Below are 15,326 nucleotides of genomic sequence, written 5' to 3'. Positions count from 1 at the left end.
AGCCTCTAAGCGGTGCCACCTTGCCTCCTGGGTATAGGGCGGGCAGGTAACATGAAATTAGCTGTCCTGCCGGTCTCTGGAGCAAGACATAAAGGACTGTTGCTCCCTCAGTGTTCTGGCTACCGGGATCTTGCGCCTCAGAAGGAGGCAGCCTGGGTAGGGCAGAACTCCTCTGATATCCACTCCTTTGCTATGACTTCTTCACCCTCTCTACATTACAGTTCTCCTTCAGTGTCTCTTTCTAGAAGCTCCCGCACTCAGGGCAGGTACAGCTCCGTGTCCTTCTGTCTCGGCCTCTGACAGGATCCCACCCTTGTCAGGGACCAACTACCTGAGCAAAGCTCAGCCAGCAGCTAACTAACTTCCTATCCAGGCAACCAGTTTTATCTAAGTGTGAGACGTGCCCTAATAAATAGGAGCATAGCTCCCCCTGGTGGCCTGGAGTGCGAAAGGTGTTGTATGTTTGTGATACCTGGATTCAGTTGTCTTTCATTGCCTCCAAACGTAACATCACTCCCCCCTAGAGGAGAACGACATCACTGCAACCACCAGGACCCTGGGGCGCTGCACATGTCATCGTAAGAAGATGGGAGGCCCCGGACCGCACCGTGATGCCCATCGGACCAGGACCGCAGCGGGACTGCCCCAGGGTGAGTATAATCTAACCTCTTTTTCTCATCTTTCAGAATAAATCAGGGGCTTATCTACAGCATTACAGAATGCTGCAGATAAGCCCCTGATTCCGGTGGGCTTAGCTCACCTTCGATTTTGGGGGTGACAGGTTCCCTTTAAAGATCCAATTTCTTTGTGGAAGACATGAGAGTGAATAGATGCTCAATAGTGATGAGCGAATATACTCCTTACTCGAGATTTCCCGAGCACGCTCGGGTGACCCCTGAGTATTTTTTAGTGCTCGGAGATTTAGTTTTCATCGCCGCAGCTGAATGATTTACATCTGTTAGCCAGCATAAGTACATGTGGGGGTTGCCTGGTTGCTAGGAAATCTCCACATGTAATCAAGCTGGCTAAGAGAAGTAAATCATTCAGCTGCGGTGAGGAAAAGTAAATCTCCGAGCACTAAAAAATACTCAGAGGTCACCAGAGCGTGCTCGGGAAATTTCGAGTAATGAGTATATTTGCTCATCACTAATGCTCAACAGTTTTTTCACCTTATATTTGATTTTTTCCCCAGTGATACGTGATGCCAACACTTTTTATAATAAAGAAAGAAGAATTATATTTTTATAGACTCAGATTAAGGATATAAATAGTGTTTAAGCTTTACATATAAATTTGACATGGAGACTCAATTTGTGATCTCAGACCTACTTCTCTTTGTGAGCTGCAATGAATATAAGGGCTTTCCAATCAGTGTGGTCACTCACATCCGTTCTCTTTTTAACCTTACAGCGGTCAATGATAAAACCTTCTCCAACCAGAGCTTTCCTGGCAAAATCCTCATCATAACTGAAACCATGGAACTTATGTTTCCCGACTATGAAATATGACATCTCTAAACAACCCATTAATATTATGTGTCCTCCAGGTTTCAATAATGAAGAGAACTTCCTGAGATATCTCATGTAATCATTCTGATCTTTGCTTATAACATCTAGGAGCCAACCACTGATGACACAATCGGCAGGTGGTATGACGATCGGATCCATCATATCTTCTTTCTCGAGGTTGCACTTCACAACATGTTGAAGGGCTGTTCGCACTTTTCTTTCTTTGTCCTGTAACTGATCACTGAAAGAAATGGGAAAATTATGAAAATAATTGTACCATAGTCAATATTGAACAGGATGGCATTACAGCTCAGTGGTTAGAACTCAATCGTTGACTTCCAGTTGGGTGTGAATACTTTTATGCCTAAAGATGATGAAAGTATTCTCGGAGTGATACCTTTATTGGCTAACCAAAAAATAATATATGTTTGCAAGCTTTCATAGCACAAAGGCTCCTACTTCAGGCAGGATTACAAATGAATTTAGAAGAAAAAGGCACCTTATTTAAGAGATATTTCAGCAGGACATTTGTCCATGAGGTGAGATGGATGGTGCCTCCTAAAGGTAAGCCAAGGAAATCAAATTAGGCATTTTGTTACAAATGGAGAGGCAGTGGGAATATTGTTAGTTATCAGGAGTTCGTCTGGTGGAGATGTGAATTGTGTCCATTTAGTGAGTCATAAATCCAAGTGTTAAACTGAGTCCTGGTGTCAAAGATCTACATCAGTTTGAATGCCCAAATTTTTCTCTCTTTGTCGTCCTTAAAAAGACCTTTTATGATGAAGACTTTTAAATCTGTCATACAGTGTCCCAGTAAAGAGAAATGTTTTCTCACAGTCGTGTCCATTTCATTCCTGATTTTGTGTCAGTGTAGGTTACTCCTTGTTTGTAGTTTTTGCATGCTTTCCCCAATATAGATACCTCCAGGGCACCTTGTACTTTGTACCATGACACCACATTGGAGGAAGTACATGAGAAGAAATCCATGACCCTATAGTCCAGATTTGTGTTTGGTATGCGGACTGTATTTGTGACCCCCCAGGGTCCTGGTTGTAACAGTGACATTGCTTTCCTCACGGGGAGAGCGATGTCACACTTGGAAGCGATGGAGGATTCCTTTTAACAGGTAATTAGCACATACAACACCATTCTGACTTCAGGCCAGAAGGGGGAGCTCTACACCCAAAATCAGGGGAGTTGCTTTCTCTTTGGTCGGAAGGAGGAGTTAGTTGCTAGGCAGTTGCTAGGCAGTTAGGAAGAGCTAGTCAGTTGGTGCCTGGCAGGAGACTGGGGCAATCTGGGGCAGAAGAACGGGTGAGGGGCCATACAGCCTGAGGTGCTGTAGCCCCTAGATAGCGTGATACAGAAGGAAGAACAGCTTGTAGCAATCGTGCCGGAGAACAAAGCACAGGAAAGTGACAACAGGGGAGAATAGTAATTGGGCTACCACAGATATCGGTAACCGGAAGACTTAGGTTGTGTCATACTCTAGAAGGCACAGCAGAAACCGGTAGGACAGCTAGACTACACGTAACCTGTCCACCCTAACACTTAGGAGACACAGTGACACATAGAGCCCGGGTCATGATAGAGATCCTGTAAAAAAGCTCAAGTGACCTGTCATACAGGTTTGTGTCCCACTTCAATAAAGGACAGAGATAACTGAGAGGACCTTGCTAAGAAGCCATAGGCAGTAAGGGACTATAATACCACCCCTCTAAGAGGAAGGCTTTCAACTCCACCTGGTAAAGCTGTGATCTGAGGCCCTGGACTGTGGCTGCCTGTTACCATCAGTAAACCAGGTAAAAAGACTGCACAACTGCATCCTTCGTTCTTTACTGCACCATCTTCCATCTATTCACCAGGAGCCCTGGGGACCTACTTCACCTGTAGGAAGTTATACCATCTGGCTGCCATAACATCACCCCAGAGAACCCCTTTAAGCAGTGATGGTCATCCCTGATCGAATACCACAGGTGGCATCACGAACATTTATTTTACAATTCCCTTTAAAGACCTTTCCTTTAACATGGGTGCCCAGGGCCACTGACCGGGTCACCGCCGCCGTGACATGTCCTTTTAAGTACTGGACCCGGTACCGATTACCCCACGGCCCCGGCGGGCGTTCCATATTAGTGGGTGATATGTTGGTGCAAGTTTTGCATTTTTTTTTTGTTACACGGCCATGTGCCAGTCACTGATGGTGATGAGAGGACACTTCTGACAAGGAGATTCCTTATGCTAGGGCGCTGTTTGTAGGAGATAAATGATAGTTCTGGGAATATTCCTTTCAATTTGTGATCTCTGGTTTGCTTGGTTTTAATGTAACTTTATTCTTTCATGAGTTATTTACAAGTTTCTCTTTGTTTACAGCAATTGACATGTCACAGAGGTTAACATGTGAGGAGCAGATAGAAATTGTGTTGATGTCTGGTGAGCGCAGTACCTGGGTCATTGCAGCAGATTTCAATGCAAGACTGTCCCTATGCGAGAAAACTGTCACCATTCCCATTTGATTTAGATGTATCAATCCCAAAAAAGTTTGTCTCATCACTGAAGATAATGTTCTGTGTAAACTGAGGGTCCTGTTACAATTTTTATTTTGCTTATTCTGCAAATTCATTGTGCTGATCTGGGTCATCCTCGCTGAGATGCAGCAGCAGCTGAATTTTGTAAGGGTGCCATTTGTGAGTAGCTAATATCCGCCAAAGGGGTGTTTAACTGATGCCAGATCGGCATGCTCAATTTGCAGAATGGGCAAAACAAAAATTGGAACAGGACCCCCAGTTTAAACAGAACATTACTGTGTTAATTTTCAATAAATTTGTTGTGTCACATGACCCTCTTCCCATTGGAAAAAATAAAGCTGGATCCAAAATGGCCAACGTCAAAATGGCCGCCATGGTCACCACCTATCTTGAAAAGTTTTCCCCCTCCTATATACTAATGTGCCGCAAACAGGAAGTTGAGATCACCAACCATTCCCATTTTATTTAGGTGTATCCATATACATGGCGCACCCTGTATACTGAATATGACATAATACACACCATGTTTGGAGACCAAAGGGCACTGCATACTACCTTAAAAACACTATGCCAGCAATGAAGTTTGGAGATGTGAACTGTGACACTAGTTACTACTCACAGACAAGCTGAGAAACTTGGTAATCAAAAGATTCAAGGTCAGAAGCCAGGAGGGTAGGTCAAAGACAGAGGGATGAGATAAATGAATAGTCAGATCATGGTCCAAAGGTCTGATACCCAAGAAGACAGCAGATCAAGCAAAGGGTCAAAGCAAACGGATGGCCAAAAAGAGGTCCACGGTCTGGCAGCAGTAGATCAGAGCAATAACGAAAACATACACCAGTGAGCATGAAGCTACAATTGAGACTAGTCTGGGGCAGAGAGCTAGCTAAATAGCCAGTTAATTACTTGAACAGGTGACAGCTGGATGAATCTCAATCAACACCCAAACTCCAATTGGACGGCTACACTGTCAATCAAGACACTGACAGCTCAGCTTGCCCCAGCTTGCGATTAGGACACTGAGCTGTCCATCAAATGCCGACAGCTCAGCATGACAAAGCTCTAAATTGGATGGCAAACAGTATTCACTGCATTCAGACACACAGAAAGGTGGAATCATTTCAGGAACATCATGGTGTTGGGGCTGTTTTTCAGCATACGGCACTGGCAAACCTTATGTAATTGAAGGAAGGATGAATGGACAAATGTACCATGACATTCTTGATAAAAATCTGCTGCCATCTACCAGGGTGATGAAGATGAAACGAGGGTGGACATTTCAGCAGGATAATGACCACAAACATATGGTCAAGGAAATTCTCAATTGGTTTCAAAGAAAGCAAATAAAGCTGCTACAATGGCAGAGCCAATAACCGGACCTGAGTCCAATAGAAAATGTATTGAAGGAACTAAAGCTCAGAGTTCATAGAAGAAATCCACGGAAGCTCCAGGATGTGAAGAGTGTTTGTGTGGAAGAATGGTCCAAAATCACACCTGAGCAATGCCTGTGACTAGTTTCTCCATACAGGAGGTGCTTTGAACCTGTCATCACCAACAAAGGATTTTGTACGAAGTATTAATTACATTGCAGTAAGCTTGTTCAATACTTTTTTACCTTTGTCATTTCTCATTATTACACATAACTTAATACATCTATGGTTTGATTTCTTTGCCTGTGTAGATTGGATCGATTGTTGCCAATATCTGGTGAGAATGTTATGTCAATACCACCTTTAGTACTTATTTCACGCACTGTACATAAGAGCTTTGGTTTGGATATTCCCATTTTATACCTCCAATCCAAATGTGATATGACTAGAGCCTTACTGTGCTTTCCCAACAGTGCCATTTATTATAAAGCTGCAAGATTGATATATAATTTTTGCAATAGAATTTTGATCTGAGTGGACAAATGTAGACTTTCCTACTGACACTTGAATTTTCATTTTGAATAGGCTATGACCGCAAAATAAGGTAGACAGGAGATACACAATATTACACTAAAGGTACCGTCACATTAAGCGACGCTGCAGCGATCTAGACAGCGATGCCGATCGCTGCAGCGTCGCTGTGTGGTCGCTGGAGAGCTGTCACACAGACAGCTCTCCAGCGACCAACGATGCTGAAGTCCCCGGGTAACCAGGGTAAACATCGGGTTACTAAGCGCCGGGCCGCGCTTAGTAACCCGATGTTTACCCTGGTTACCAGTGTAAATGTAAAAAAAACAAAACACTACTTACTTACATTCCGGTGTCTGTCCCCCGGCGTTCTGCTTCCCTGCACTGTGTGAGTGCCGGCGTAAAGCAGAGCGGTGACGTCACCGCTGTAATCTGCTTTACGGCCGGCCGGCGCTGACACAGGATGCAGGAGGAGTGCAGGGAAGCAGAACGCCGGGGGACGCCACAGACACCGGAATGTAAGTATGTACTGTTTTTTTTTTTTTTTACATTTACACTGGTAACCAGGGTAAACATCGGGATACTAAGCGTGGCCCTGCACTTAGTAACCCGATGTTTACCCTGGTTACCAGTGAAGACATCGCTGAATCGGCATCACACACGTCGATTCAGCGATGTCAGCGGGTGATCCAGCGACGAAATAAAGTTCTGGCCTTTCTGCTTCGACCAACGATGTCACAGCAGGATTCAGATCGCTGCTGCGTGTCAAACACAAGGATATCGCTATCCAGAACGCTGCAACGTCACAGATCGCTATCGATATCGTTGTTAAATTGTTCAGTGTGAAGGTACCTTAAGACCACAGTCATATCTTTTGTACTGTAGTAACATTGACAGTGGAATTCTTCTAATCTTTGGGCAAATACCTCACCTGCACTCTTCTGTGTCAGCATGAAGTTTTACAGCATGGGTCCAATCAAAAGCTCCTGTACGTGAGTCCACCCATCTTTTCAGCTCAATGATGCAGCTGTCTCTAGACTTCAGCACTATGATGTGCTTGAAAAAGTCACAGGCTGCAAACAAATGATGAACCATAGAACCAAGACTGAGGTCAATCACGATGTCTCCTTTAATATGACCTGCAGAAGAAAATCCAAATATTGAAGTATACAAATATATATATATATATATATATATATATATATATATGTGAGAAAGTCATAATATCAGTTACATGCAGAGTAATAATGTGACTTATATATATACTCAAAGGATCTAGGTAAAACGTCTCTAAACTCAACCCTGAGAAAGAAAGCTGTAGCTTTTGAAACATGTTGGATTGGAAACAGGCTCGACTCGGACCACAGTGACATCACAGCCAGCGAATTGCTCACCTCTCAGTTCAACCGGCAGTGATTTCTTAGCGCACGCCACCGACCAAGTCAGCAATGCTGAATTCGATCTAATTTTGCATGTGAGGACACAGGCACATTCATCTAAAGGTACCATCACACATAACGATATCGTTAACGATATCGTTGCTTTTTGTGACGTAGCAACGATATCGTTAAGGAAATCGCTATGTGTGACAGCGACCAATGATCAGGCCCCTGCTGGGAGATCGTTGGTCGCTGAACAAAGTCCAGAACTTTATTTCGTCGCTTGATCTCCTGCGGACATCGCTGGATCGGCGTGTGTGACACCGATCCAGCGATGTCTTCACTGGTAACCAGGGTAAACATCGGGTAACTAAGCGCAGGGTCGCGCTTAGTAACCCGATGTTTACCCTGGTTACCATCCTAAAAGTAAAAAAAACAAACACTACATACTTACCTAATGCTGTCTGTCCCCGGCGCTGTGCTCTGCACTCCTCCTGCACTGGCTGTAAGCGTCGGTCAGCCGGAAAGCAGAGCGGTGACGTCACCGCTCTGCTTTCCGGCCGCTGTGCTCACAGCCAGTACAGGAGGAGTACAGAGAAGCAGAGCGCCGGGGACAGACAGCGTTAGGTAAGTATGTAGTGTTTGTTTTTTTTACTTTTAGGATGGTAACCAGGGTAAACATCGGGTTACTAAGCGCGTCTCTGCGCTTAGTAACCCGATGTTTACCCTGGTTACCGGTATCGTTGGTCGCTGGAGAGCTGTCTGTGTGACAGCTCTCCAGCGACCAAACAGCGACGCTGCAGCGATCCGGATCGTTGTCGTTATCGCTGCAGCGTCGCTTAATGTGAAGGGGCCTTTAGCCTTTCAATATCTTCTTCTTTCCTGGAGGACTCTTTGAGGACTTTACAGGACCCTCGGTTTCAGCATTGGCAGGTTAGAGGTATCCATACATCCAGGCACAGTTACCACTTCATGATCACACTGTTACCTGCGGTGCAGTTAATCATCTACTCTACTGCATGGATCCAACTATAATCGGTGTTCACTTCAACAAAGATCAACTTAATGCATAAATTACCTTGTTTTTATCAGGAAGTGGTTCAAGAACCATCCTGACTTCTACCCTTGTGGGTGTCTGATATGTCACAACTCACAATAGCTGACATTGCAGTCTTAACTCCATTAATACACTATAGAAACGCTTTATCTAAATCCCCCTTTTTATAATTTAGAAACGTTTTATCTAGATACTTTGAGTATATACAGATATACAGTACAAACCAAAAGTTTGGACACACCTTCTCATTTAAAGATTTTTCTGTATTTTCATGACTATGAAAATTGTACATTCACACTGAAGGCATCAAAACTATGAATTAACACATGTGGAATTATATACTTAGCAAAAAAGTGTGAAACAACTGAAAATATGTCTTATATTTTAGGTTCTTCAAAGTAGCCACCTTTTGCTTTGATGACTGCTTTGCACACTCTTGGCATTCTCTTGATGAGCTTCAAGCGGTAGTCACCGGAAATGGTCTTCCAACAATCTTGAAGGAGTTCCTAGAGATGCTTAGCACTTGTTGGCCCTTTTGCCTTCACTCTGCAATCCAGCTCACCCAAAACCATCTCGATTGGGTTCAGGTCTGGTGACTGTGGAGGCCAGGTCATCTGGCGTAGCACCCCATCACTCTCCTTCTTGGTCAAATAGCCCTTACACAGCCTGGAGGTGTGTTTGGGGTCATTGTCCTGTTGAAAAATAAATGATGGTCCAACTAAGCGCAAACCGGATGGAATAGCATGCCACTGCAAGATGCTGTGGTAGCCATGCTGGTTCAGTATCCCTTCAATTTTGAATAAACCCCCAACAGTGTCACCAGCAAAACACCTTTACACCATCACACCTCCTCCATGCTTCACGGTGGAAACCAGGCATGTAGAGTCCATCCGTTCACCTTTTCTGCATCGCACAAAGACACGGTGGTTGGAACCAAAGATCTCAAATTTGGACTCATCAGACCAAAGCACAGATTTCCACTGGTCTAATGTCCATTCATTGTGTTCTTTAGCCCAAACAAGTCTCTTCTGCTTGTTGCCTGTCCTTAGCAGTGGTTTCCTAGCAGCTATTTTACCATGAAGGCCTACTGCACAAAGTCTCCTCTTAACAGTTGTTGTAGAGATGTGTCTGCTGCTAGAACTCTGTGGGGCATTGCCCTGGTCTCTAATCTGAGTTGCTGTTAACTTGTGATTTCTGAGGCTGGTGACTCGGATAAACTTATCCTCAGAAGGTGACTTTTGGTCTTCCTTTCCTGGCGCGGTCCTCATGTGAGCCAGTTTCTTTGTAGCACTTGATGGTTTTTGCCACTGCACTTGGGGACACTTTCAAAGTTTCCCCAGTTTTTCGGACTGACTGACCTTCGTTTCTTAAAGTAATGATGGCCACTCGTTTTTCTTTACTTAGCTGCTTTTTTCTTGCCATAATACAAATTCTAACAGTCTATTCAGTGGGACTATCAGCTGCATATCCACCAGACTTCTGCACAACACAACTGATGGTCCCAACCCCATTTATAAGGCAAGAAATCCAACTTATTAAACCTGACAGGGCACACCTGTGAAGTGAAAACCATTTCCGTGACTACCTCTTGAAGCTCATCAAGAGAATGCCAAGAGTGTGCAAATCAGTCATCAAAGCAAAAGGCGGCTTCTTTGAAGAACCTAGAATATAAGACATATTTTCAGTTGTTTCACACTTTTTTGTTAAGTATATAATTCCACATGTGTTAATTCTTAGTTTTGATGCCTTCAGTGTGAATGTACAATTTTCATAGTCATGAAAATACAGAAAAATCTTTAAATGAGGTGTGTCCAAACTTTTGGTCTGTACTGTAAGTCACATTATTACTCTACATGTACATATCCATGCATGTACAGACCCTATTTGTCCTCCCATAGTGCTGTTTTGATTATTTTGTATCTAGTGTATATATTTATTTCTAGGCAATAGGTGGCAGATGCCAATCAAACAAGGAAGATGGGTGGATATTGAGTACTAAGTGCCAGTGCAAAACCCTTTTTCTTTTAAATTCCTAAATATACTACTTTCACTGTAAACTTTGGGCGGATTAATCATTTGTTTTTTTTTCTTTTTATGCCTCGTGATATTACTTTTCTTTTTATGCTTTGTGATATCTGTTGATGTTTTTGAATGAAATTCTTCAAAATGGAGAGACCACTGATCATAATATGGGATACATTTTCTGGGAAAATCCACACAAAAAGGTGAATTCAACATGTGCCTGATCTGCTCATCTATAGCTCAGCATTGTCATCTGGTAAAGTTTCCCTTTAAACACTATGGTTATAGTGCACCATCATGGTTGTAAATACATTTACTTACCTTCGGGGCCCACTTAAATGTGCCCCCATCATCCCCATACTGAACCACTTTTCTACATATCTTCTGTGTATTTTTCTTTATTAATAGCTTATGCTGCCCTTTAAAACCTAAATAAATGTTTGCATTCCCAACCATAGAGGATCCAGCAGTCCCGATTTGAGGGAGATGTTCTAGGAGATGAAGACTTTGGTAGTGTCGTGAGTTTCAGTCGCTCAGTTTCCTTTCCTGCAATGTCTTGTCTCCTGCATTGCAGTCACTACATGCTACTGAGTTCATTGGTCCGCATCTCTCTGTTCAGCATCTCTCTGCTCTCTACTTACTGACATTCATTTAATTAACTCATTATTTTCTTTTCTTGAAGTCTGATTTTCCCAGGGATACAGATTTGGCCCTGCGGATCCGTAGCAGTTTTCAATGCTGTGTACAGTACCATGTAAACCTATGGAAAACCAAATCCGCAGTGCATATGCTGCGGAAAATTCCGTGCCGAGATGCAGCGGTTTATTTTCCGTAGCATGTCAATTCTTTGTGCGGAATCCGCAGCGTTTCTACACCTATTCCTTTATAGGAATCAGATGTAAAAATGCAGGCGAAATCAGCACAAAATCTGCACAAAATCCGCAGAAAACCTCCAAGGAATCCGCAGGTAATACGCAGGTTATTTTACCTGCGGATTCTGTAGAATCCACGCTGAAAAATCCACAATGGAATTCGCAACGTGTGCACATACCCTTAAACTTCCAACCTGTAGCATTAGAAGCAGAGATAGCAAAGAGCCACAGGCTGCACTGTCACATATTGGAGGATTTTGAACACGTAACAAGAACAAAAAGTAATCGGCACCGCTGAAACACCTGCGGTCAGTCCTGTTGATTGTTTCGAGGGAGTTTGGAGTGTATCGTCTCAGAGATCTTGGGTACCCACCCATGCAATTTTCTCAGGCTCTCTATAGAAACATATAGAGAAAAAAAGGAACAAAACATGGAGCAATTCAACAGAATCCTTAGGGTATGTGTCCACGGTCTGTAATCACGGCGCTTTGGACGGAGCAGAAAACCCGCTCCGCCCAAAGCGCCGCCCCCTTCTGTACGCGCGGTGATTCCGGATGTGTTCATTGAAAATTGCACCTCATCGCCGCAAGGTAAACAGACATGCTGTAGTTTAAAAAGACACGCTGCATGTCCATTAATGCAGGGCCGCCGGATGCGTGTTCGCACGCATATTGGAGACGGGATTTCATAAAATCCCCTCCACTATGCTGTAACATCTGGACCCTGGGGGTTGAACGCTGTGGCTGTACCCGAATGTAATACTGAACGTGGACACATACCCTTAGACGCAAAGTTGACAGTAGTTTTCATGACATCCCATCCACTTTGGACATTTATGTTCATACTAGATGGTGGCCCGATTCTAACGCATCGGGTATTCTAGAATATGCATGTCCTCGTAGTATATTGCCCAGCCACATACTATATTGCCCAGCCACGTACTATATTGCCCAGACACGTAGTATATTGCCCAGTCACGTAGTATATTGCCCAGTCACGTAGTATATTGCCCAGCCACGTAGTATATTGCACAGCCACGTAGTATATTGTCCAGCCACGTAGTATATTGTCCAGCCACATAATATATTGCCCAGTCACGTAGTATATTGCCCAGCCACGTAGTATATTGCCCAGACACGTAGTATATTGCCCAGCCACGTAGTATATTGCCCAGTCACATAGTATTTTGCCCAGCCACGTAGTATATTGTCCAGCCACGTAGTATATTGGCCAGCCACATAGTATATTGCCCAGCCACGTAGTATATTGCCCAGCCACGTAGTATATTGCCCAGCCACGTAGTATATTGCCCAGTCACGTAGTACTGTACATTGCCCAGCCACGTAGTATATTGCACAGCCACGTAGTATATTGCACAGCCACGTAGTATATTGCACAGCCATGTAGTATATTGCACAGCCACGTAGAATATTTCCCAGTCACGTAGTATATTGCCCAGTCACGTAGTATATTGCCCAGCCACGTAGTATGTTGCCCAGCCACGTAGTATATTGCCCAGCCACACAGTATATTGCCCAGCCAGGCAGTATATTGCCCAGTCACATATGTAACAGGTTAAAAAAGAAAAAAGAAACATACCATCCGAAGAGCTCGTTGTAGTTCCGGCGCTTGTGAGCGGTGTCCGGTCCCAGGATTAGTATGAGCGCAGGACCTTCCATGACGTCGCGGTCACATGACCATGACGTCATGGAAGGTCCTTTTCCCATAGCATCTTTGGAAGCGGAACCTGCCGCTTGCAGTGCCGAGGAGAGGACGCGACGGTGGAAGGTGAGAATAAGGTTTTTTTTTTTTATTATTATTATTTTTAACATTAGATCATTTTACTATTGATGCTGCATACGCAGCATCAATAGTAAAAAGTTGGGGACACACAGGGTTAATAGCGGCGGTAACGGAGTGCGTTACCCGCGGCATAATGCGGTCCGTTACCGCCGGCATTAACCCTGTGTTAGCGGTGACCGGAGGGGAGTATGTGGGCGATGGGCGCTGGGCACTGACTGCGGAGTAAGGAGCGGCCATTTTCTTCCGGACTGTGCCCGGCGCTGATTGGTCGCGACAGCCATGACAGGCAGCTGCCGAGACCAATCAGCAAATGAATAACCGTGACAGAAGGACAGACAGACAGACGGAAGTGACCCTTAGATAATTATATAGCAGATGTAGCATAAGTGCTGCCTTCAAGAACAGTGAAAGATAAAAAAAAGTATAAAAAATATGAAAAAACAAAAACAAAACTATAAGTTCAAATTACTACCATTATCCCCCATTAGAAAGAAAGCTAATAAAAAAAAATACATATAGGTGGTATCGCCACATAAAATTGCTTATTTTCATCTCTACTTTTGACAATGGTTACTTTTTCCAGTGTTCTGAAAATTACAGACAGGAAACAATTACTCTACTAACCCCAGAGATCTTATACTATTGATCCTATGGAATGAACACTGCCTTGCTCTGCTTCCTTTGCTTGATATCAGTTGGGCTTTGTGTTTTCCCCTCTGGTCTCCAAAACCACTGAAAATCAAATTTTCCTTATTTTTATTTTGTTAAAACAATCTAAATAGAACAATTAGGATACTTACCTTCTGTAAACGTTTTTGTAAGATTTTCAATTGGAAATATCAAGGAATCCTCATGAGAGGCACTATCAGGGTTCTCTGACACGTAACTCTCCAAATGTTGTCTTGAATCAAAGTCATCTTCATGGTAGCGCTTATAGGTGCTGGAATCCATTGTCTAATCTTGTATCAGAGACAGACTGACTGGCTTCACTGGTGATCAACATCTTTATATCATCACCAGTAATCAATTTACAAATCATGTTAGTAAGGATTACATTTACCTAGTATATCACGAGTCCTTCTCTTCATTTATACAGTCATGCGATCCTCTATTTACATGGTGATAAAAATATAGCAAAAGCAAGAAGAAACAATGTGATATCTGTTAAGGACCAGACTTTTTGGAGTACACACAATTTTGAGCTTGCTTTTTGCTATTGAAAAATGAATACTATTTTGTCTATGATTGCACATGCCCTCTGACAAAGCATGTCGAAACATGATGCTTCACCATCATAGGGTTTGAATAGAAATTCAGACTAAAACTTTGTATTTTTGATTGTTTTGCTGTCTACTTTCAGTGCTGGTTGAAGGCGCTCATGCATCGGGTGCTTCCATGAGGTCCAAGTCCATAGTGTGTCAGTGGCGGTGTAACACTTAAGGTTGCTTCCTCCATCCCCTCCCGGCAACCATGGACAATAGAGACGGGATCATTATCATCTTCATCTCCTGACTGTTGCATTTCCATCAGCACTAAATCCACGTCCTTCTCAATTTGTTCCTCAGCTCCTGCACCTTCACTAACCATTTGTCTGGTACCATACCATGAGCCCCCCTCGATCGCTGTAATATACCCTCCCATGGCACCCACCTGCATGACGAAAGTCCAGAACTTAGAGATATTGTTATCCTTTCCACTTCCTCTGGGACCACCACCTCCTCACGCAGACTATTCAAAGTGTGCTCCAGCATGTAGATGACCAAAATAGTGATGCTGATAATAGCATCGTCAGCGCTAACCATCTTAGTAGCCATATCAAAACTGTGCAGAAGGGTGCAGAGGTCCTTCACCTGTGCCCACAAAGCAAGTGTGATTTGCACCGCATCCGTACTGCTTTAACTCAGGCTATGCAAAATACATGCTGCACTGGGGCTTGTGACTGCTGCCACAGTCGCTTCAACATATGCAGAGTTGAATTCCACCGTGTCAGCACATCGCATATCATCCGGTTAACCGGTAGGCTGAAAGCCCTCTGTAGTGATGCAAGTCGATGACCTGCGGGGAGTGAATAGTGAAAGTGAGCACACAGAGACCGTGCATTCTGCAGCAGCACATCCAGGCTGGGATAGAGATGGAAAAATTGCTGTACCACCAGGCCTGACTTCGTTGAGCCCTGGCTGCGCAGTACGGAGGTGGGGGGATTCTCTCTGCACTGTTGGAATGCATGTCTCATTAAGGGAAAGTCACCCAGTGCCCAGT

At 43.8% G+C, this 15,326-nt stretch overlaps 1 protein-coding gene across 1 annotated transcript; it reads right to left on the bottom strand.

The window, feature by feature from the left end:
* Window positions 1–368: 368 nt before the first annotated feature.
* LOC138651713 (nicotinamide N-methyltransferase-like) lies at window positions 369–14,065 on the bottom strand. The gene is made up of 3 exons (XM_069742129.1): window positions 13,868–14,065; window positions 6,866–7,073; window positions 369–1,749 (listed from the first exon to the last, which is right to left on the bottom strand). Exons 1-3 carry the CDS (start codon window positions 14,016–14,018, stop codon window positions 1,326–1,328), a joined length of 783 nt encoding a protein of 260 aa, XP_069598230.1. The 5' UTR covers window positions 14,019–14,065; the 3' UTR covers window positions 369–1,325.
* Window positions 14,066–15,326: the final 1,261 nt, after the last annotated feature.

The sequence above is a fragment of the Ranitomeya imitator genome, chromosome 10 (assembly GCF_032444005.1).
Source record: "Ranitomeya imitator isolate aRanImi1 chromosome 10, aRanImi1.pri, whole genome shotgun sequence".
NCBI lineage: Eukaryota > Metazoa > Chordata > Amphibia > Anura > Dendrobatidae > Ranitomeya > Ranitomeya imitator.
Note: the sequence above shows the minus strand (reverse complement) of the source record. Positions and strands in the feature narration are given on the sequence as shown.

Bases quoted from the DNA above. Each gene is read 5' to 3' on its own strand.
- LOC138651713 (XM_069742129.1), bottom strand. From the start codon at position 14,018: ATGGATTCCAGCACCTATAAGCGCTACCATGAAGATGACTTTGATTCA. The intron at 7,074-13,867 runs GTAAGTATCCTA...TTTCTTCTGCAG, and splicing joins TACAAAAACGTTTACAGAAG to GTCATATTAAAGGAGACATC. The intron at 1,750-6,865 runs GTGAGGTATTTG...CATTTCTTTCAG, and splicing joins GCTGACACAGAAGAGTGCAG to TGATCAGTTACAGGACAAAG.